The 24143-nt window shown below is 38.3% G+C and overlaps 1 protein-coding gene across 4 annotated transcripts in view; it reads left to right on the forward strand.

Moving 5' to 3' along the window:
- The window catches only part of dennd1a (DENN/MADD domain containing 1A), a 218943-nt gene that overhangs the window by 124087 nt on the left and 70713 nt on the right, over positions 1–24143 (forward strand). For all 4 annotated transcript variants that reach the window (XM_066712922.1, XM_066712924.1, XM_066712923.1 and 1 more), the window contains exons 12-13: positions 6874–6975; positions 17153–17278. In XM_066712922.1, the coding sequence (XP_066569019.1) occupies positions 6874–6975; positions 17153–17278 (228 nt within the window). The remainder of the gene's footprint in view (positions 1–6873; positions 6976–17152; positions 17279–24143) is intronic.

Consider the following 24143-nt stretch of genomic DNA (forward strand, 5'->3'; position numbering starts at 1 on the left):
AAGGTAATCTCCTCTTTGAGGGCAAAGGCCAAAACTGTGATTTATGATAAAAAAAGAACAAAAAAATCCCAGTGGAAATTCAGGAGCTGTTTCTGATGCCTATCTTCTCAATTTTCCTATCATCACCTAGTTTATCATTACAGAGGAGATTTGAATCCAGAGATCTATAAACCCACTTCAAAGGTGAACGCAAAGTTCATTTGGGGAAAAAAAAAAACCTATCCAAAATGTTCTCGATCTATTTAAAAATTTGATTGGGTTAATGTCTTAATCAGAATCATATTGAATGAAGGCCTGTTTTCAGCATACGTAAAGAAAGCACATTTGTTTTATAAACACGTACATAGCAAGATCATTATGCTTCTTGTGACCTTTGGCCTTTGTTGTCACTTGTGTCACGGAACAGGTTGCTGCTGATTTGGACGAAGTGTGTTTGGAAATTACTGTAGTTCTGCACAGATCAAAGCGAATGGTCTGTTTGTGTGTGTGTGTGTGTGTGTGTGTGGAAGGACACTGAACTGAATTACATTTGTGTATCATTTCTCAGGTAAGTCTTCCACACACATGTAATGATACGAATAACAGAGTATTCAAGCATTCAAACCATTCAAAGGTTTAGCCACACGTGCACATTTATTGCACCCAATCCATTTCGGGACACAAGGGGTTAATGATCTGCCGTGTCACTTTTGAATTATACCTTGTAGTGACCATTAACGCACAATCCAAATTCATACGTGTTGGAAACATGAAAGAAATACCCAGCTTAGTAGAAATCATTCATTCCTAATTCAAGGAAGCAGAGTCATGTGTTTGCACTTAAAGGAGAGACGGATATACGATTTGCTCAGCTGCTCATGTTTATTGGTATTAATATTAATCCTTATATTGTAAATCAAATCACAAATATCCCTAGATCTATTTTGAGACTGGAAATAGCCTAAATCGGCAGATGTATTTGCCAGTTAAGATTTAGTCTAAGTTATATAAATTAGAAGTTAGCATCTGTAGCATATTCACCTATTTTTATTTCATTAAATTGACTCTTAGATGCACACACACAGGTGTATATGTATGTATGTGTGTGTGTGTGTATATATATATATATATATCACTATCTTACCATAAGCAATTATTCACACCAAGTTGGTGAAGGCCTCCCTGTTTCGATATTAGTTAGTAGAGATAGTAGAGATAGTTTTCCATCTCTACATTAATGCATGCAGTAAACATCGATGGATATTTTGTACTTTACTTATAAACTTAATCTCATGAGAATACTCCTCTTGGCACCTTGGTTAATTTCTGACTTGGTTTTTACTTCATATTAATTGACCCCAATAAACATAATTACTTTTAGCTTCATGACATGCATGTGTAGGCCTATTGCTTGACCAGTTTTGATGCTAGATTCACATAGTTCTTATAAAAAAGATCTGTAGCTATAAGATCTAGCACAGTACTTTTTTCCCACCTACATATCCCAATCCATTGTCTTTAACTGGCCGGTCATTGGACATTTGTTATCATAAACTAAACATACAACGAAGCTACTTCTTGATTAAAAGTAGACCAATGTGTCTCCCTGTCCGAGACTACCGAACCGTCTACAGTAGAAAGCACTATTCGACGGCTGTTTGAGAAGACAGTACTGCAGAGCTAATCATTTGGAATATTAGTTATTTTCATTATTCCAGGCCATTATTATTATTGGTTATTATTCCAAGACAATTTTTTCAGCAAAAGGAATTATTCAGATTTTTCTTATTTCCTTTTTGTCTTTTTTCTTTATATCTAGTACAGTATATCAGTGCGGTTCTTGTATTTATCAATGTCTACGCAGGGAGAAAGGGAGAAAACTTGATTTGCAAAATTATTTCTTAACCCCTTTCTTATTTTGATGAGCTCAGAGTTTCACCTCAGGATTATTGACTATGGTTTTCCTAAAGCACGATTATCTGAACTCCACATGGGTGGCTGTCAAGCCCTGCTAACCTGAAGAACAGGTACCTTTACTCAGCAGGTTTGTCTGCAGCAGCTGCTAGTGTCTTGTAATCAGCTCTGAGAAAGCGTATGTATCTGGGTGGGTGCTAGCAGGAGGGTGGGGGACTCATGGGGGTGGGGGGGGTAGAAAGCCACACGCTGAGCGGGATGAAAAGGCTTCATGGTCAAAGGGCATGTCTACCCTTCCCATGTCTGTCTGTTGAATAGCCACTTCAGATTGTTAATCTCAAGACTATTTCATTAAGTCTTTGTGTCTACTGCTGGGCCATGAAATCATAAAATTTTATATCAGCAGGTTTTCCTGTTTGCATGCAGCTAGTCTAGAAGGAAACCCACCACATCACAAATGCACCGAACTCACGAAGGATTACAAATCCCAGTGGCATGACTCGGTTTCAAGTTATTTTGTTGTTCATGTATTTGATCGAGGTATGCTTTCTGTGTGAAGTTATAAGCTGTCTTTAAAAGCAGATACAGTAGCCTCTAGTTTATGCAGGAGTGGTCAGATGTCCCTTCTGAAGAGTTGATGAACCTAGAAAAAGGCTACAGGAAGCACCTCGTCCATGTTATCAGCCAAAGGAGGATTCATAATAAACTGATTTACCACTGGCAATTGGCTGTTTATATTGGCTGTCTAATGATTGGTGCAAGATAAAGATTTAGTCTGTCTGAATAAGTGGCAGTACTTTATGCCATTATAAAACAATATGTTTATTCTGTGCATATTCCATTCATTCATTTGGTAATCAGTAATCAACCGATGTGATGGATGAAAGCCCAAACTGCAAACATCATTAACACCTTTGTTTATGTGGGTCATAATTCTGCCTTTTTACAAATACGAAATGTATGCTGCGAAACAATACACACCTAGACTTCACACCTGGTCTTAAGCAGGTGTATCGCATTGGGTTCCCATCAAAGGACCGCCTGTATTGCTTTAAGTATACAGAGACCAAATGCATTTTAGCTTCAATTACTAATTAAACTGTCTGGTTTATAGCAGATTTCCATATTAATGAAGTGGAGATTTATTTGTTCTTCAAAAACAACAGCCGCAGGAAAAAGCACTCTCGGCTGCCCAAGAAAATGTAATCCCCTTTTGCAGTTTCTTTAGTAACACCAATCTTTTATTCTGTAGACCTTCCATTTACATGGTATGTTATGTTTATCATGAGTTGATTTGTTACATGCTAGTAAGACACAGAACCAAAGTAGTCTACCTCCTATACCAACCTCTCTATTTTGTTGTGACAGACAGGAGACCTGGAAATGTAGTACATGTAGAATTAGTGTATTACCCCATCACATCGCATGAGTGGAAAGAGTCCATAACCACAATTATACCAGCGCAGAAGGGAAATGGCATGGGAAGATGAAAAGAGCTAGATGTTTTAGCCTGGAACAAAGAAAACTTGAGGGTGACTTGATTTTGGGTGATCCAAAATTAATCTGCAAAGTCAATTCAAGCCTTTTCTTCAAGTTTAACACTAAGACCAGGACCAGAGGGCATGAATGGAAATTAAACGCCACTGCATTCAAGACTTGACAACAGGAGGCATTTCCTTACACAAAAGCATGTATGGAATAAACTCTTAAGGCACGTTGTGAATGCTAAGTCACTGCGAGCCTTCTAGAAGAATCTTGACTTGGTTCTTGGATCATTAAGCTGGTAACAACAATATAAGTAAGATAGATGGACACCGTTCAGTTTTAACTCAATTATTATTGTGGTTATAGGCTGTAACTACAATATAAATAGCTACATAGAGCCACTACAGTAGATTTTGTTATTGTGGTTTTGAATTGATGGATGCCTAATCCCATATTAATAAGTAAGGTAAATATTTCTGGTGCTTTATTCTTCCGTCAACTACTGTGCCATTAAAGTTTTAAGATAAGCTCAGTATGCTTACCAAAATGCTCACATTAAATATAAAAGTATTAATATCCACACAGAGGGTTTTGAATCTCGGTTCCCAATTTGAAAGGCCCACGATCATTTCTGATGCTTCTGGGTGATTTAGTGATGTCGCATATTTTTCCCCCTCTCTATTTTCTGACAGCCTCATCAAAGTGGAAGCGGATCTCAGAAGAACTGAATTTCTGATTAAGAGAATGAAAAAAGTGAATACATAGCAAGAGACTGTTTCATCATCATGGAGAAGCACTACATACCTCGGGCTGTATTTTCTTCCACAGCCCTTTATAATCCTCTAGTTAGATTTTCAAGCTGAAACCGCCAAAAGGATATTTGAGAATTTAATCAATTTAAAACACGGAGTCTCCTTGTATTATATTACACTTTTCCAGCGCAAAGACGTCTTTTCGTTGCTGATGTTGGTTTCTCTCTATATTTTACGTCACTGAAAGACAGATTTCCATCATAAACGAGCTAAACCATCTTTTTTAAATAGTGTTTGATACAGATGCATAGAAATTATGGATCTTACGAGCATCCTGAAAATGTAGCCACTGTATTTTTTTCCGTTATTATAAATTAAAATATAATGTATAAACTTAACAATACCCTATTAACCCCTCCCTTTTCCACACTAAATTGATATTTCAGATGATTTGTACATGAACCATATTAGCTCGTGATATAAACTGCTCTGCTAAATTATACATATTGGATATTGCATTTCCTTAGTGTAGATGTGTTGAAAGTGGCTGAAGTGGCTCCTGCACAATTTTTTGGAAACAATTCAAGTTTCAATTTGTAAGATTTGAAAAGTCTCTCTAGATAATTGCACTGCCACACTTATGAGTCTAAATGTCTCTTATTAACAAGGTTTCCTGTCCTTGTATATGTAATGCGTTGTGTTTTGGCAACTGTAAGTTACACAAGATACAGTGAGGGAAAAAAGTATTTGATCCCCTGCTGATTTTGTACGTTTGCCCACTGACAAAGAAATGATCAGTCTATAATTTTAATGGTAGGTGTATTTTAACAGTGAGAGACAGAATAACAACAAAAAAATCCAGAAAAACGCATTTCAAAAAAGTTATAAATTGATTTGCATGTTAATGAGGGAAATAAGTATTTGATCCCCTATCAATCAGCAAGATTTCTGGCTCCCAGGTGTCTTTTATACAGGTAACGAGCTGAGATTAGGAGCACTCTCTTAAAGGGACTCTCCTAATCTCAGCTCGTTACCTGTATAAAAGACACCCGTCCACAGAAGCAATCAATCAATCAGATTCCAAACTCTCCACCATGGCCAAGACCAAAGAGCTGCCCAAGGATGTCAGGGACAAGATTGTAGACCTACACAAGCTGGAATGGGCTACAAGACCATCGCCAAGCAGCTTGGTGAGAAGGTGACAACAGTTGGTGCGATTATTCGCAAATGGAAGAAACACAAAATAACTGTCAGTCTCCCTCGATCTGGGGCTCCATGCAAGATCTCACCTCGTGGAGTTTCAATGATCATGAGAACGGTGAGGAATCAGCCCAGAACTACATGGGAGGATCTTGTTAATGATCTCAAGGCAGCTGGGACCATAGTCACCAAGAAAACAATTGGTAACACACTATGCCGTGAAGGACTGAAATCCTGCAGCGCCCGCAAGGTCCCCCTGCTCAAGAAAGCGCATGTACAGGCCCGTCTGAAGTTTGCCAACGAACATCTGAATGATTCAGAGGAGAACTGGGTGAAAGTGTTGTGGTCAGATGAGACCAAAATCGAGCTCTTTGGCATCAACTCAACTCACCGTGTTTGGAGGAGGAGGAATGACCCCAAGAACACCATCCCCACTGTCAAACATGGAGGTGGAAACATTATGCTTTGGGGGTGTTTTTCTGCTAAGGGGACAGGACAACTGCACTGCATCAAAGGGACGATGGACGGGGCCATGTACCGTCAAATCTTGGGTGAGAACCTCCTTCCCTCAGCCAGGGCATTGAAAATGGGTCGTGGATGGGTATTCCAGCATGACAATGACCCAAAACACACAGCCAAGGCAACAAAGCAGTGGCTCAAGAAGAAGCACATTAAGGTCCTGGAGTGGCCTAGCCAGTCTCCAGACCTTAATCCCATAGAAAATCTGTGGAGGGAGCTGAAGGTTCGAGTTGCCAAACGTCAGGCTCGAAACCTTAATGACTTGGAGAGGATCTGCAAAGAAGAGTGGGACAAAATCCCTCCTGAGATGTGTGCAAATCTGGTGGCCAACTACAAGAAACGTCTGACCTCTGTGATTGCCAACAAGGGTTTTGCCACCAAGTACTAAGTCGAAAGGGTCAAATACTTATTTCCCTCATTAATATGCAAATCAATTTATAACTTTTTTGAAATGCGTTTTTCTGGATTTTGTTGTTGTTATTCTGTCTCTCACTGTTAAAATACACCTACCATTAAAATTATAGACTGATCATTTCTTTGTCAGTGGGCAAAATCAGCAGGGGATCAAATACTTTTTTCCCTCACTGTAAATGCGTCCTCAAAATGAGTCGATAAGATGATGACGGAGAAGAAGAAATTATGTTACTTTGTTACTTTATGAATGCTTAAGTAAGCTTAATTGAAAGAGAATGAGATGATCACACCATAATGGTCACAATAGTATGTTCTGCAGGACCAACTAGTAACAAATCTTATTATTACAGGGTGGTGTGGACAGGCTTTATCCACACAGTGCTCTATGAAACGCAGTGTAGTGTGGTTAGGTAGGTTCATAACAAACATGGAGATGAAAACCTGTCCCGGCTGTTTGACAGACTTCATGGGTTTTTGATTCTTATATCTCAGAAGTTCCTTGCACTCTTTTGTTTTAAAGGTGCTGTTCCAGAAAGCAAGCCTTTCAGACAAACTTCTGAACGCAGTTTTCAGAAGTTGCATAACCCTCTCCCCTCTCTCTTTGTTGCAGAAGGTCAAAAGTATGGCTCTGGAAGATGTGGTGATCCTCAACGTAGACACCAACACACTAGAAACACCGTTTGATGATCTTCAAAGTCTTCCTAATGATGTGGTTAGTAGGACTCACTCTTATTTCCCCAGTGTCTTCTGTACTGAAACCTACATGCTCTACGGTAGCCTTGATCCCTCTCTCTATCTCTCTCTCTCTCTTTCTTCTGTATTTTGTAGTAAGAAAATAGGAGTCTTTCTTTTTAAAGATAATGGGCAAAGTGCTTTACAATTTTACAACCATTTTGACAATTCTGTCCTGCTGGGCTCTTCCATTCAGTTCAAATAGCAGAGCTTGTTTTCTTGTAGGCTGGAGTAATTGAGGACAACAGGTTCTTTTCACAATGCATTATGGCTGTTGTCTTGACCAAATTGTTCATTACTGATCTTGCTTTCCTTGTTTTGGTTGTTGTTTTGTTTTGTTTTGTTTATTTACTAGTGTTTCTTTTGAGGTACATTTAAGGTTTACCACTTTGTTACTGTAAAATCATTAATATTAGCTAAGTAGTTTTTATTTTCTACTGACATATATGCAGTTTGCTCAAAACTATATTAGTGCCACCTGCTAGTGAAGTAGCCTCTTAATTATCAGATCAAAGAAAAAGCAAAGGTGGTAAGTGTTTGGGAGATGCAGCAACCTGCTATTCTCTTTGATCTAGACTGTTGTTGTGTTGCAAAATATGACTAGGAGGCAAAAAAAAGGGGGGGGGAAGTATTTCAGACATTTGTTGTTTGTGTTTGTATTCTTTTAAACTGTTTTTTTTTATAATATATTTTGAAATGAAGAACAGTCTACATTCATGGTTTTATTCAAAGGTTTGGATAGTAAAAAAGAAAAACAAGACGCTTTGAAGTCGAATGTGGAACTGACTTTCATAATGCCGCGTATGAATGAGAGAGGAAACGCTGATTTGAGCGGAATGGATCCTTTGTGTTCTCTGAAAAGGTGGCATTGCTCATGTGATTGTTGTACGAGCCTCTTAAATGTTACCTATAATAAGATGCTGCTTTGTGAGGTTTCGCTATATTCCTCCTGTCTGTTTGATGTATAATTGTTTCTATGATCAAGTGTCCACATCACTCACAATTCACGGTGCTTACAGGTAGGAGAGCTCGACATTTGTAGAACAAGATCTCAAGGGGCCAATCCAGCATTTCTTCCATGCTTTTAAAATACCAGTCTTTCTTAGCTCATGCTGTAATGAAGGGGAATTTATTGTATTTCAGCAACGAATAGCCATATCAAAAGGTGGTCTTTTGTTATTTAAGGCACACGAAAGTTCTCCTTTGATTGGCTGGGTTAAAGGAGTCAATTATTGCATCTCTCTGTCTCACAGCAACATGATTTAAATGTTATTCCTTTCTCTTATGTTGGTGTGCCACTCGTCTGTGGGCGCGATGGGTTGTCATTGTATGGCCATGGATGTGATATAGAAAGTTACTGTTTTTTAAAAGAAGAACTTAATTCTTAGCATAACATCTGATCAAATCGAAGCAGCCTTTGTAAACGGTTTAACCCTTTGGTATACAAGCCACTGCTTAACAGCTGAAAGTGGCAAATGTGTACTTGGTCACAATATCATCTCTGCTTCTAGTGGGGGAAAAAACTAATTGAACACCTATAAGTACATTCAACATTTTGATGGACATTTTGAAGAATAACAAGAACCAAATTATGTACATTTTCGTTGACCCTCACAATATATACAGCTGCTTGGTTGATTATTGGCTTGTTAATAGTAATCTGAGAATAATGTTACAATAAGTGTTCTGGGTAAAATAAGGGGGAGAGACCTAACCCAGAGGAGGTGCATTAAACCCAGATGTTTGAGAAATGGACTCTCACTAGTTTCTTAATTACTTCATTTGGAATTTCTCTTAAGATCAATAAGCAGTTTGAGAAACGAGGAAACACAGCAGAAACAGTTTTTGTCCGGAAAAATACCAAATTTACCAATGTACAAATTCCAAATTCACTGCATGTTGTGCACCCCAACCTAGCCAGTACTCCTACAATGTCCTCTATGAAACCACATAGTCCATGTGCTGTAGACCTTTCCTGTCCCTCTCACAACTCCAGTTTTGTAAGAGCAGTTGCCTTCTCCGTGGAAGTATTTGCAACCGTCACGTAAGCAGGATGTCAAGGGTGTACTGCTCCCCTGCGGCTATATACATGAGTGGCTGCTGTATTGGCTACTGCTGACTCAATGTAAAGAGGATTTGGGGTAACGCTAGCTGACGCCTCGCCTCAACATTGTAATACATCACTTTATCACATACAGGAACAGTTTAAATATACCACAACTGAAAATACACAAACTGTTAGTTATTGAACTGTTATAGCTCCCTGTGTGTGGAACCCCACCTAATTAAACTCATACTTCTCCCGCTCCAAGCATTCATCAATTATAGCTTTGTAGCCCTTTTCAGTCGCTACCCAGAGCCTCAAAAGACTTCAGCAGGACAGAAGCAACACGTGGCAAGTTCAGGTCTGTTTAACATGCTCTGCGATGTTAAAGATTATTGATATGTAAGCCTGGCACAGGAGGAAAGCGCTGAGTTGAGGTACAATGCACTTAAAAGCAGTATTAGACATCTGTGCAAAACATTCTTGCTATTAAATGGTACAAAGTACAAAGGAATAATTTGGAACTGTATCAGTATTTTATGGATACAAATTTGATGCCTAACCAGATTAATCTCTCTGTGTGTTAAGCGCCAATAATATTATTTATTGAAGAATATGCAGGCCAGGTTTAAACAGTTAAAGACTTGTGTCACCAGACATTTTACTGGCAACATGGAACCACTAACAGGCCTTGGTGTTTCAGTTTGCTTTGTCAACAGTCAGGTGTTGTATTCATTTTACAGGACTTAATTAAACCAGGAATCGCTGGATCACTGTATAACATCAGAAGCAACTGCAGCCATAAACCCCAAATACTTCATGCTTAGGAATGTAATAAAGCTTTAAGAGACTTCCTTCCTTTCATTATTTACTTTTAGTTTCTTTTTATAACAGTAGTAATTCTGGCTTTATTAGTTTTAATTTCTTTCTTCAATTTTCCCTGTCTATGTTTTTTCAAGGCAGCATGTGTGTTCGAGGAATGCCCGTGCCATTTTGTAGCGACTGCCGCAAACGCAGCACAGTTCAGACACGAAATGGTGTGTTTTGCCAAAAGGCTACACTAATGCACAAGATTAACATGGCAAGATGGGCTCCACATCAGTGTATCCCTCTGGGTTTAGGTGGAGAGACCGAAAATTACAGTTAGAAAGATAAACGTCCAAAAGCACAGTTACCTTCCAAAGCCCGGCTCAGGTTACCTTTTAAAGGCAATACTAGATCCAGCAATCTCTAATACTCTTCTGCAGTTCATAACCTTTATTATATTCCATATGTAAACTGCTCCAAATAAGTTTTATTCATCCTTATTGGAAAAATGATTTACAAAGCAGTCCTTACAACTTATTTATTAGTACCTGTATGCAAAACATACAGAGAGGATCGAGGACAATGCCAACACATATAGCTTGAATACACATGGACAGTAAAACAAGAGTCTTTCAGTACCAAAGCACAACAGCACAAAATACAATGATAATTTATTCGCAGTAACCAACGTTGATTTGTTAAAAGAACAACACAATGTCTAACCAAAAAACACAATGCTGAGCCCTTTTTGTAATAGATGTTGAAAAAGAGTCTTAACTATCTCGGGTATTGCCGTGACTCGCAATCTCGCATGAAGGGGGAAGATGACAGTGTGCGTTATATTAGTTATCCTTAGCAATGCTTTTAGCTCATAGAGGTCCACTTAATTTACCCTGGTAACAGACAGGTGGGAGGATATACCTGCTCCTTTGCAAACGCGAAGCAGTTTTCATTTTCCACGTTATAGAAAACATATGCTGAACTATGTGTTTTTCAAATGATGCTGCTAAAATTAAAAAACATATGACATTGGAAGATTTTTCTAGGTCTGTATACTTATATTTGAGTTAGTCTTGCAGGGAGGGAGGTACACAATTCAAGTGCATTTAAATCAAATTTAAATCCTTCAAATGAGACTTTGATTTAGCTTTGATTAAGTTCTTCACATTCATCGGTTGGAAGTTATTTCCATTTAGTCAAACGCAGCCTGAACTTCATCTCTGTGAGTTAGATGAATAAAGACACAATCTGTACTTCAGATAAGAAAATGGAAGTACAGCGTGAAGGGTTTCGAACGGAGGCTGCAGACTATCCAGTGCAAAGCAACATATGGTATGGATAAAGGGAATGTTTTGTGGTGAGTTTACATGTTGACACTTCAGTGGTCGCTTGGTATAAAGTTGCCAAGGAAAACCACTCGTCAGCATCCCCAAAGAATTCCCCGTCTCTTGTTTCCTAGAGCAGCTTTCAAAGAAACCTTGTTTTCGTGCTTCCTGTTGCTGTGAGAGACTGACGCTCAAGTTGTACCCTTTGGTGTAGTGTTCATCTCTGAGCCCCTGTTTTAAAGAGACCGTAAGATGTGGTCCATGAAATGCACACGTTTGCATGCTGCATCAATCCTTTCATGTGTTGCCATGCAAACAAAAGCCAGTTGTTGTAAATAAGTAATCAAAGACCAACAGAGACTGGCTGTTTTTTGTCCTGCAACTTGTCTGTAGTAGGGCAGATCTTCCAAATGTATATATATAATATATCAAATACAACAACAACAACAATAATAATAACTTTACTTCACCAACCTTCACAATATGGTAATTGAGGAGAGGAGAACATATGTTTACCATTGAGAGAAGAATTATACAGTTGAGTGGAAAGAAAAGAAAACTGTGGGGGTGATTTTGACAAGGCAAGTGATTTCAATGATGAAGGATGTAGGGACACCACAGATTACCAGGACAATTATGTATGAATGTATTAGTTGTTTTTGTTTATCTGTTGGATGTATTCATTCATTGCAAACCCCCCAAAACTGCACAATATTTCCTGGAAGGGGTCACCACCAGAGATTTATATGTATGGTAAATTATTAAGTTATAAGAGAAGATGATAGCCAGAATTCACTTTTGATTGAAATGGAAGTGCGCACATGAGTCTGTCTTTTAAAATGACAGTGTTGCTTGTGACAGACACCATTGACGGACTGAGCAAGGGAGGAACTTCCTCACAACACACCCTAGACATGGCAATATCCCAATTCAGCCCACGCTCTGCCATTTTATATTGCTAAATTATTATTGCAGAATCCTCATTTTCTATCGGAATAATCTATTAAATGTACAATAAAACTGAAATGAACTGCTGTGAATATGCTGCCACTGGTCACGATGGGTCCTGTTCTTAAGATAGCTTCGAGTATTTAATGCAGTGTTTGAAAATGTTTTTGAAAGACAAAATTTCACCAGAACGCTGCTGGAGGCAAAAAGATATGTATGCCTTATGAACTAGTCTTGAAAACTGCAGCAACATTATTTTCGGTACTCCTAGGCCCAACGATTTAATGTCAAGAAAATACTTTTTATTTGTTTGGTTTGTTCGTGGTTTCGCTTTTTTACTGCACAAAATGACACAAAATATAACAGATTAAATGGTTAGGAAGCGAAAAAAGATGAGAGGAAAATAACATTATTTCAGCCCCTCATCATGCTTATCATATTGGTTAAACATTTGTTTTACAGAGTTTTTTCATGTAGAATAATGCTGTTGTTTACTTTTATTTGATCACAGGAAAAATGATGTGATTTTAATTGTGTATGAGGGAATAGGGGCTGCTCACAGATGATGCACTAGTAACAAGGCCCGTTTCATCTGTCAGATTTTCTCTTTGAGATGTGCAGCTAAGTTTCCAACTCCAGAAAGAGGGATCTAAACTGACCGTGTGGTTGAGACAGCTGCTGTGGGCTGGACACTGCATGCTCGGCTTCATTGTTTGATAATGCTTCTCTCTCGCTTCCCATTCCTCTGGGGCTTATTAGATGTGAATAGGAGAGGGTTGTTTTTCAGATACACTTCAGCATTTTAAAATAAGGCAATCCTTTAATGACATATTTCAAAGTTAATGTTTGTGTGCCTTTGCTGTGCAGTGAACTGTGAACAGTGGTTTAAACTATGTAATTTGCTCTTGCTATGTCCTAAGGTTCTGTATAGTTTAGGACTGAATTTTTTTCTTTGTGTACTTATTTTCAGTGGGTATGTTTTATCTCTTCAGAAGGGCCCCTTTATGTAGGGAATGTAAAGGTAATGTCGTTCAAATTATGTAATAGTCGAAGTGCCGCCAGCTCAGACCCCACCGAGGTGCGTTAGTTAAAAATGACTACATTGTTGAAAAACTCTGCAACTCTTCATTGTTGAAAAAAAACAAAAACCCTGAAGAATATTAGTTTTCTTGCCTTTGCGTGTTATACAGAATGACACAGACTCTGTGTTGTGTTGTGTTGTGACACAAATTCTAAATAAAAAATCATATTTGCATGTCTTAATTTTCCATTACTAATGCCCCAAAACAAATTACATTTGAGGATATGAATTCCAAATTAGTATGAATCTGCAGAGGATGCATCTTATGATATCACAGGTTTGATTGTTGGCGATGTCATAACCAACTGTCACCTGCTTTCTCTGAGGGCTAAGCGCCCAATGGGCCGAAAGCTGTTGGGTGGGTTCAAAGGTGGCCAGGGATTCCTCAACTTGACATACCTTTGACTTATTGGGCACCTCCAAGCTTGTAGTGTTATCTGTGAAAGTTTTCATATTGTTTGTACATGTGGAAAGCTCTCTATAGGCTAACAATTCAGTGACACTTGTAGTTTGTTAGATTCAGGCTGATGATCAGCTGTGAGATGCTCAGTCGTGCTGATGTATAACCTGCAAATAAGCTCTGTGAAAATGCAAGTGCTACCCTGACTGAGGCATCACACTTTTTGTCACTTCTCAATTAAATCAAACACTATTATGCAAATATATCACTCAGTGCATGTTTATTTTCATCTGTCCTTATATATAAAGTTGTCAATGTATTAATATACATATACATAATGTATGTGTGTGTGTATATATATATATATATATATATATATATATATAAGAACATAAGAAAGTTTACAAACGAGAGGAGGCTATTCGACCCATCGTGCTCGTTTGGTGTCCATTAATAAACAAGTGATCCAAGGATCCTATCCAGTCTATTTTTAAATGTTCCCAAGTTTTCAGCACATTGTGACCACTTTATTAGGTACACCTCCCCTCTCCATGGAAAGTAGTATTAAATTGCAAGTTATAGGGTAGGATGTATAGATAAATGGGAAAAAAAAATATTTTTTCCTACCCCATAACTTCCATTGAAAACCATATTTTAGGAATGTATAGAAAATGTAATTAAAAATTAAAACTGAAATAGCTTATTTGGATAAGTGTTCACCCCCTTGTAATAGTAAAACTAAATTAGCTCAAGTGTCAGCAATTGCCTTCAAAATCACGCACCAATTTAAATGGCCTCCACCTGTGTTACATTGTACTGATTCACATGATTTCAGGATCGATTCAGTAGTTCCTGTAGGTTTGCTCTGCTGGGTGGTGATTTTCAAAGCAAAAAGTCAACCGGTCAACCATCAGCACCAAGCTTTCCAAAGCTTTTTGTCTCCGGGACAAAGTTTTTGAAAGACACAGATCATGAAGAATCATTAAGAAGTGTTGCACCTCCAAGACCCTACCTAGACCTGTCAGTCCCCCCAAACTGGATAACTGAGCAAAGAAGGAGGCCGATGGCAACTTGACCAGAGCTGCAGGCTTTTATGGCCAAGCCTGTTCAAAGTGTGTATGTGACAACAATATACTCCACAAGTCTGCCCTGTATGGTAGGGTGGCACAGAGGAAGCCATTACTCAAGGAAACCCACCCTGAATCCCATTTGAAGTTTGGAAGAAAAACATTCAGGAGATTCTGTAGCAATGTGGTAAAAGGTTTTGTGGTCTGACAAAACTAAAATGGAACTTATTGGCCTAAATGCAAAGCATTATGTTTGTCACAAACCCAACACATTGCATCATCCAAAGAACATGTTTTGCACTTATGTTGTAAGTCGCCCTGGATAAGGGTGTCTGCCAAGAAATAAAAATAATAATAAATAATAATAATAACACCATCCGTACTGTGAAGTAGGATCCCTGCATGATGATGCAGCATCATCTTACAAGGATGATTCTCATCGGCAAGGACTGGGGCACTTGTCAGGACAGAAGGGGACATTGATGGAGCAAGTACAGGAAAGTCCTTGAGGTAAAGCTGCTGCCCTCTGCAAGAAAGCTAAAACTGGGACATAAGTTCACCTTTCACCATGACAATGACCCAAAGCACAGAGCCAAAACTACACTGGAGTGGCTAATGAACAAAAAGGTAAATGTCCTTGAGTGGCCCAGTCAGAGCATCGACCTTAATCCAATGGATCATTTGAGGCATGACTTGAGGATTGCTGCCCATCAACGCCCCCCAAGGAACTTGACAAAGCTTGAACAGTTTTGCCATATTGCCAAATCTAGGTTTGTGAAGTTAGTAGAGATCTTTCCCAACAGACTCACAGCTGTAATTTCTGTATGATATATGAGTATGATGCATAGATGAGTGGAAAAACAATCTTCATTAAAATGCGTTAAACTCTGAGGCACTGACACAGCAAAATTTGAAAAAAGGGGGTTTAGACTTTCTACAAGTACTATATTCTTTCTTCTCCCACGTCCTATTAAATAATCGGGACTGATTGAGAAGTGCACTCACCAGATCATCTGTCCTTGGTCTTTGATTGACTTATTTTGTGTTCCTCTTAACTGATGCTAGTAAACCATTATCTCTGTTGAGAGTTATTTTAGAATATGTGAGGACTTTGATTACTTTGTTGTTAAATTATAAGGGTAACAAGTATATAGTAAAGTCTTAACTACAAATTGTGAACATTGACTTTTACTTGCCTGCAAAATGTAAGGATACAGTATAATTCTGTATTTCATCCTTAATGTTTCTATAATGGAAATATGAAATCCCAAGTTGTAAAAACGTTTTTTTAAGAGTTTTGCTGTCTGTCCCTTCTTGGTGTTCATTTTCTCTAAGAGCCTCTTACAGGCACTGAATCATTTGGTTTCCCTCCGACTGCTATTCTTGGAGAGAGCATAACAGATAATTTTACTAAAACCACAGAAATTGATGAGCTTATATTAGATGGAAGATAAATTATTTTCAAATACACTGTGATCATGGCTGAGTCAAAGTAGTGCTAAAAGCTAATGCAGTGTCGAAGTGTCTCTTCGAGGCAGGAGTGCAATATTGTGAGTCTGTGCTCCTCCGAGTGAAGTGTAATGTTACTGACTCTCCCAGCCCTCACAGAGTACACATCCTCTTAAACACCTTTTCAAACCAACCATACATTGAATCCTTTTTTAAAACATATTTCCTTAAGCTTTTATTTATTTTACACCTGGAAGAACACGCTGGGCAGAGGGAGTGCTCTTGTTCATATCAGAGCATGAAGACTCGTGTTTTATCACAAGAATTATTGCGCCACGCAGACAGAGTTGTCAAAACTAACAGCATAAACTGTAGATGCCTGTTAAAAAAGCATTAACCTTCTCCATGATGCAGCAGAGGATGTGTTTTACTATCGTATGACTGCATCGGCACATTCTCTGTACATGCTGCCTCGTAGCCTTAACAGTTTTTTTGCCAGTTCATTCCTGCTCAGCTCATTCCACAATATGTCCATGAAGTTGCAGCACAGGGAATTTGTGAGACCAGTGCATCGGTTTTAAAATGCGTTCTTGTTCTTCCTGAGTAGCTTTACCATAGCTGTGACACGTAGGCCCCTTGTCTCATCCTGTGCACGTTGACAAACTCATTTTTGTGGGGTGACACATGATGTGCAGTATGCAGTGAGGACACCGTTCCCTGATCAATTCCAATCAGGCCGGCCGCTATTAAAATTCTGTGATCATGGTCTCAACTCACATGACTGTCTCGAAACTCCAGGATAATTCTGTGTGCGCACTACACCCGTATACTAAGTATTAGTAGATTTTAATGAGTAAGGCTGGATATCTCAGCAGCCCTCACAGAATCAGTTACAGAAGTCACTGTAAGTAAGATTTGTTTTTAAAGGCGCAGACAAATGACAAAAATATGACGAGTAAGAATGGACATCTGTACAGCCGTCTGTACAAATTAATCCATTCTAATTTTCTCCCTCTTCTATATGTTGTTTTTTTAGGTCTCTTCGCTGAAAAACAGACTCAAGAAGGTCTCCACAACCACAGGAGACGGTGTGGCCCATGCGTTCTTGAAAGCACAGGCAGCTCTGTTCGGCAGCTACAGAAATGCTCTGAAGATTGAACTGGTGAGTCCATACCCTGTGTCTGTGTTCTGAGCTCATAATGTCATCTTCAAGCAAACCATTGTGAGTTTAGATCCACGTCAAAGCTACCGCATGCTGTCGCTGTGTTATCCTGAGCTCCGTGGTTGTTGGAAAAGCATGTGCAGAAGACTATTGTTTGTAATACCCCTGTAACTGAATTTTGAATCAGAGCAGCATATATATGCCAGCCCCTGACTTCAGCAAAGATCCACCCTTAATATTCTTGGTATATTAAATTCGAGTCCTATTCAAAGACTTAACTGTCAGTCCAAAAGTTTCATTTATCGTGGCATGCTCTAAACACTGTAGTATAAAATAATTATCCCACTTTCAACTATGGTTTTACCTGCTGAATTGTAAGAACGCACACAGCAATGGAAAAATTTTCAAGAGTACTGTCGACAAGAGTCTCTCACTAGACAGTGTATATACAGTGAGGGAAAAAAGTATTTGATCCCCTGCTGATTTTGTACGTTTGCCCACTGACAAAGAAATGATCAGTCTATAATTTTAATGGTAGGTGTATTTTAACAGTGAGAGACAGAATAACAACATAAAAATCCAGAAAAACGCATTTCAAAAAAGTTATAAATTGATTTGCATGTTAATGAGGGAAATAAGTATTTGATCCCCTATCAATGAGCAAGATTTCTGGCTCCCAGGTGTCTTTTATACAGGTAACGAGCTGAGATTAGGAGCACTCTCTTAAAGGGAGTGCTCCTAATCTCAGCTCGTTACCTGTATAAAAGACACCTGTCCACAGAAGCAATCAATCAATCAGATTCCAAACTCTCCACCATGGCCAAGACCAAAGAGCTGCCCAAGGATGTCAGGGACAAGATTGTAGACCTACACAAGGCTGGAATGGGCTACAAGACCATCGCCAAGCAGCTTGGTGAGAAGGTGACAACAGTTGGTGCAATTATTCGCAAATGGAAGAAACACAAAATAACTGTCAGTCTCCCTCGGTCTGGGGCTCCATGCAAGATCTCACCTCGTGGAGTTTCAATGATCATGAGAACGGTGAGGAATCAGACCAGAACTACACGGGAGGACCTTGTTAATGATCTCAAGGCAGCTGGGACCATAGTCACCAAGAAAACAATTGGTAACACACTACGCCGTGAAGGACTGAAATCCTGCAGCGCCCACAAGGTCCCCCTGCTCAAGAAAGCACATGTACAGGCCCGTCTGAAGTTTGCCAATGAACATCTGAATGATTCAGAGGAGAACTGGGTGAAAGTGTTGTGGTCAGATGAGACCAAAATCGAGCTCTTTGGCATCAACTCAACTCACCGTGTTTGGAGGAGGAGGAATGACCCCAAGAACACCATCCCCACTGTCAAACATGGAGGTGGAAACATTATGCTTTGGGGGTGTTTTTCTGCTAAGGGGACAGGACAACTGCACCGCATCAAAGGGACGATGGACGGGGCCATGTACCGTCAAATCTTGGGTGAGAACCTCCTTCCCTCAGCCAGGGCATTGAAAATGGGTCGTGGATGGGTATTCCAGCATGACAATGACCCAAAACACACAGCCAAGGCAACAAAGGAGAGGCTCAAGAAGAAGCACATTAAGGTCCTGGAGTGGCCTAGCCAGTCTCCAGACCTTAATCCCATAGAAAATCTGTGGAGGGAGCTGAAGGTTCGAGTTGCCAAACGTCAGCCTCGAAACCTTAATGACTTGGAGAGGATCTGCAAAGCGGAGTGGGACAAAATCCCTCCTGAGATGTGTGCAAACCTGGTGGCCAACTACAAGAAACGCCTGACCTCTGTGATTGCCAACAAGGGTTTTGCCACCAAGTACTAAGTCGAAGGGGTCAAATACTTATTTCCCTCATTAATATGCAAATCAATTTATAACTTTTTTGAAATGCGTTTTTCTGGATTTTGTTGTTATTCTGTCTCTCACTGTTAAAATACACCTACCATTAAAATTATAGACTGATCATTTCTTTGTCAGTGGGCAAACGTACACAATCAGCAGGGGATCAAATACTTTTTTCCCTCACTGTACATATATAGACACAGTCAAGTAAATATTTAAACACTGTGCAAGAATAGTGCACAGGCTTCAGTGATTTAGTTATCTTTAGAACTGTGTGAAAGATTTATTTCCTAATGTTAACAATTAGTGTCCCCATGTTGGGTGCTCACATAAGGACTAACTCTGAGCCGGTCTTAACTGAATACAGACAGTAGAATATGTGCCAGTATCTCGTCCACATTCTTGAACATGCTAACACGACCATACCATCAGCAGTGGGCCGACACATGTCACACACATCGACGCATGAGAGGAGCACAGAGCGTGGCATCCACTTCACTTAATAATGCTCATCAACTTTGCATCATTTGCTTTTCGTGCTTTTAACATGAGTTATGCTTTCCTTTAAGAATTGAACTGACAATGAAGTGGCAGAGTTCTTTTGATTTAAATAAAAATAAAAGTACTAAAAAACAAATGCATCTTCTTACACATTCCCTCTATTGAAAGTGATTCATATTAAATGTATAATCATTGTCTTTCTAATGGTTGTGCCCATCAGCCTTTTATTTCAGTGTTTTGAGCTGCGCATGACCAGAAATCAGGGAACAGCTATTTTCTTTCAATTGCAGCATGGACTGCCTGGAAGAACTTTGTTGATTTTTGCCTTCCTTTATTTAAAAATAATGCTGTAAGTTTCAAAAATAACATGATTGAAACTCTGTGGCACACTGTCCATTCTCATTTGCACTTTTGCAGATTTTGTAATGTATCCATATGATGATGATTAATCACCTTCCTTATGCAGTGATAGCCAGGAGCGCCATTGGCAGGTCCAGAGCGAGGTCAGGGTAATTAGCATGCTATTTCACTCGTAGTGCCAATATTGCAAATACACAACTTCTAGTGCTGCTGCTGAGATGAAATGTGTGCATTAGCAAAGCATAAGAACCTTCCATGTATATCTGAAAGAAAGGGGATACAAATAATATTCAAAATATAAAACCAGAATTGTTAATTATTCAAATATTCCACCATATGCTGTCAAAATCTGATCCTTTCTGCATATGGCCCAATGGGTCTATTTTAAAATCTTATTTCAATTTATTTACATATTTTAAACAGGATAATATGAATAAAACAAATAAAGGTGTCAATCAAAGTGTGAGATATACGGGAGCTATATGCTCCACAAAAAGAAATTGGCAGAATCTGTATAATAGCATTATAGATGTTAATCTCTGTGATCCTGACACTAAGGTTAGGGGAAGAAAGCCTTCACACTGTGTCTTTTATAATACCAGTAAGTTATAGCACCGAACATGTGCATTAACAATGCTACAGCTGTTCCAGGGACTGCATATGGGAAACTACGAACACATTAGCAATCTGTCGCTGGATGACAGCAAACTAATTTGTTATATTGTATGCAGTCAGTTATATATTTCTTGATACCTTTAATTTCACATTGTAACAACTAAACTGTTAACTTTAAGATCACTCATAAGAAATATCCTTTAAAATTGAAGCATACAATTATTATTTTTAAAAATGTATCTTGTCATCTATTATTTGATTCTGATTTTACATACTGATCATGTGATTTAAAAAGGTTGGTTAAACCTGTAAAATTAAACAATTTGTTCGGGTTCATCGTTTTACAAACCAGTACTTGCAATGGCAGCATAACCAATTACTTCTTGAGCCCTTAAGATCTTTCTTGAACTATTTTACTTTGGCAGTTGTCCATGTATTTGGTTATTGCAGAATGTACTACAAACCTACACATTGTCCATAGAGAACTATTATTATTAAAAAATATTTGTGTTTTAATTGCATTTACAGTTAATGCTACAAGTCATTTAGTCAGATAACATAATTAGATTATATATATGTGTAAATGAATTATGAAGCACTGGTGAAGAAAAAGGTTAACCTCCTTTGTGAATAATGAAAATTAAAAATATCCCAATTTTTTTAGAAAGGAAAAGGAGAGAAAAATAATAAATAAATAATAAGTCATTACAATCAATACAGAATTCCTAATTAGAAATTAATATCAATTATCACCCCTTATATGCATTATTGTTCATTATAATATTATGGTTCTTCCTCTAGTTTTTTTTTTTTTTTTTTTTTTGAAGATGCTGCACATATATATTCTGCATTCCATTACTCTTCTGAGATTGTGTACACTGTCACTTCTCAATGAGACCTTTTTTGGTGCAACAGTTCAAATCAGACTTTTTAAGAACATTCAATTAATATAACCATCAGTCACATCTAGTTAAAAAATACAAGGTCAAATTATTTGTTTTGTGGGTTTCCTCTTCTGTGCATTGTATTACAGTACCTGTGTCATCCAGGGAAAAATATATTTCACATGGTTCTTCTAAGACAAACAACTCTGGAATTAGGAATAGATGCAAAATTAATATAAACGTTTTATCATTAAGCAAATAATTATTTATAGACACAGATTTTTTGTTTTAATCATAGACAGCACAAATGTGTGAAGTGTAAACTGTTAAAGATTAACTTTAGCTCATTTTACTAGTATTTACATGAACGTATCTGTAATAAGGCAGCTTTGAACAGTGTTCCAGATATCATCACCTTATAGGAAAATATATTTGACACATGCATTACTATGGGTGTACTAGGTATATACTAAGCACTATGATTCATGTCTTTATATTCCTGTTCACTATTACTGTGTTAATAACAATGATCTTCAACATCTAGGTAGATCATATTTGAAGACTGTGCTTTCAAATGTGCAGACGTCTCGCTCTCTCTTAGAGTGACATCTTGTGGTTCACAGTATCCATAGTATTTCCCAATACATTCTTCACAGTACTTTAACTACTTATAATAATAGTGGTAATCAAAATTTTATAAATATTATTATTAATGAGACTTAATTAACAGTATATTATTTAAATGACAGACAATATACGTTTATAGGTATAGTTAGCTTGGGATCTTTAACTGTGTGCCTTCTTCATTTGGTGGCAGTATGTTTTTGTCATATGCAGTTATACTTTACTGATTCAATTCAACTGGCTTAAGGTGTACTGTGCTTGCATTGTGGTTAGCTTTTAAAATGGTAGAATATTGTTTGTTGGCTTGTTTGTTTTGTTTAATTAACTTTGTTTCCACATGAAAGAACTGAGGTTTCTTTTGTGATCAGTGCAGTTAAAGATGTACTGTGGTGAAGCTTAGACCAGTGATCTCCCAACCAACAGTCACTTTACACCAAATGTGATCTACCAGCTTTGAGCAATGAATTCTTTAGCCGTCGGTCCAAGACATGTTTATTCATTAGTGAAAATAGACTATGAGTTCATATAGCCTTTTCACTGTTATAAGATGCGTTGAACTGAAGATGATACCACCAAGGTTGGTGAAGACAAGGAGCTGTATATCATCAGGATAATCAGCACAGTATCTGCACATAGACTCCTCATTTCATTATAAATACAAATTAAAATAAGATGGCTCCTACACTGGACCCATGGGGAACACCTCAAGCAACTGATTCTGATGTAGAATTTTCTCATGAAGCCAATTCAACGAAACCCCTTTGCCAAACGTGCACCATTCACTTCTCTAATGATCGCAGTTGCAGTCATGTGTACACAACAAAAACCTGCTGCGCCTTTAATACTCTGACTATAACTGATAGTAAGGTCTATATTTATATAATTGCATTAATTATATTTTAGATTTATGACTGGGTTATATAGGAGAGCAAGCAATCTATGTAAATGAGACCTGTTTTTCCAAGGCAGATTTGTCATTTGTGTTGACTGCTCATTTTCAACAGAGAAATATATATATTCACACTTAACATTTCATGAAGAGGGAAATTCACTTTCAGACCAGACAAATCTCTTTTTATTATTATAGCTTTATAAGTAATTCACATTTACAGATTTTCAAGTTTATTCTGATGATTATTACTGATTATTACCCTGAAATAGACAGCATACAACTACTTGAATGAATCGGATAAAAAGAAAGAAACAAATATTTGTGTTTGTGTGTGTGTGCATATATCTGAAAACTAACAATCCTTAATATACATTTTGTAATTGCAAAAGCACGGTAGTTTTAGCACATCCGGCAGCCTGGAATATGCCTTGTTTCGATTGTGATGATAATCGTACTCTGCATACATGCACATAGTTTTGATGCTGATTAGCTATAATTTGTTAATAGGAGAGAAAATGCTTCTGCATTAGACTCAACACATTCTTTCCCCCCTATTTCCTTGTTCTTTTCTTAACCAAACTTCAGTGTGGAATCTCTGTAGCATGTTTGTAATGATTTCTTTGTAATCCTCTCCAGGGATTGTGGCCCAGTCCCCCTTAAGCCGTTGCAGAAATCTTGCACCGATTGTGCCTGCCTTTTCTGTACCTCTGCCTCAGATAGCTCTCTCCGTGACCTGTGTGATTGAGGTCAGACAGCTGAGGGGCCAAGTCATCACTTGCATTGCTCCCTCAGAATCACTGTAGCGTGGAGGGTTCGTGCACAAATGTGAAGAGTGCTTGTGGTCATTATCTGACTAAAATCTGAATGCTGCTGCACCAATTAGTTTCCACCCAGAAGGAATATATGATGCGGTGGTACGAGGAGACAGACAAGCTTCTATCAGAATCCTTTCAGTAATAGTCGTATTTGTTGTTTATGCTGGGTTACAAAGAAACAAGGCCTTAAAGACACATGCACACACACACACACACACACACACACACACACACACAGTGACTCCAATAAGTTTTTATACACCTGCTAGGCAAATCCGTATTAGAGCCACTCTGTATCTATGTAGAATCACTTCGATTAGTAGGTC

This window comes from Amia ocellicauda, chromosome 9 (assembly GCF_036373705.1).
Source record: "Amia ocellicauda isolate fAmiCal2 chromosome 9, fAmiCal2.hap1, whole genome shotgun sequence".
NCBI lineage: Eukaryota > Metazoa > Chordata > Actinopteri > Amiiformes > Amiidae > Amia > Amia ocellicauda.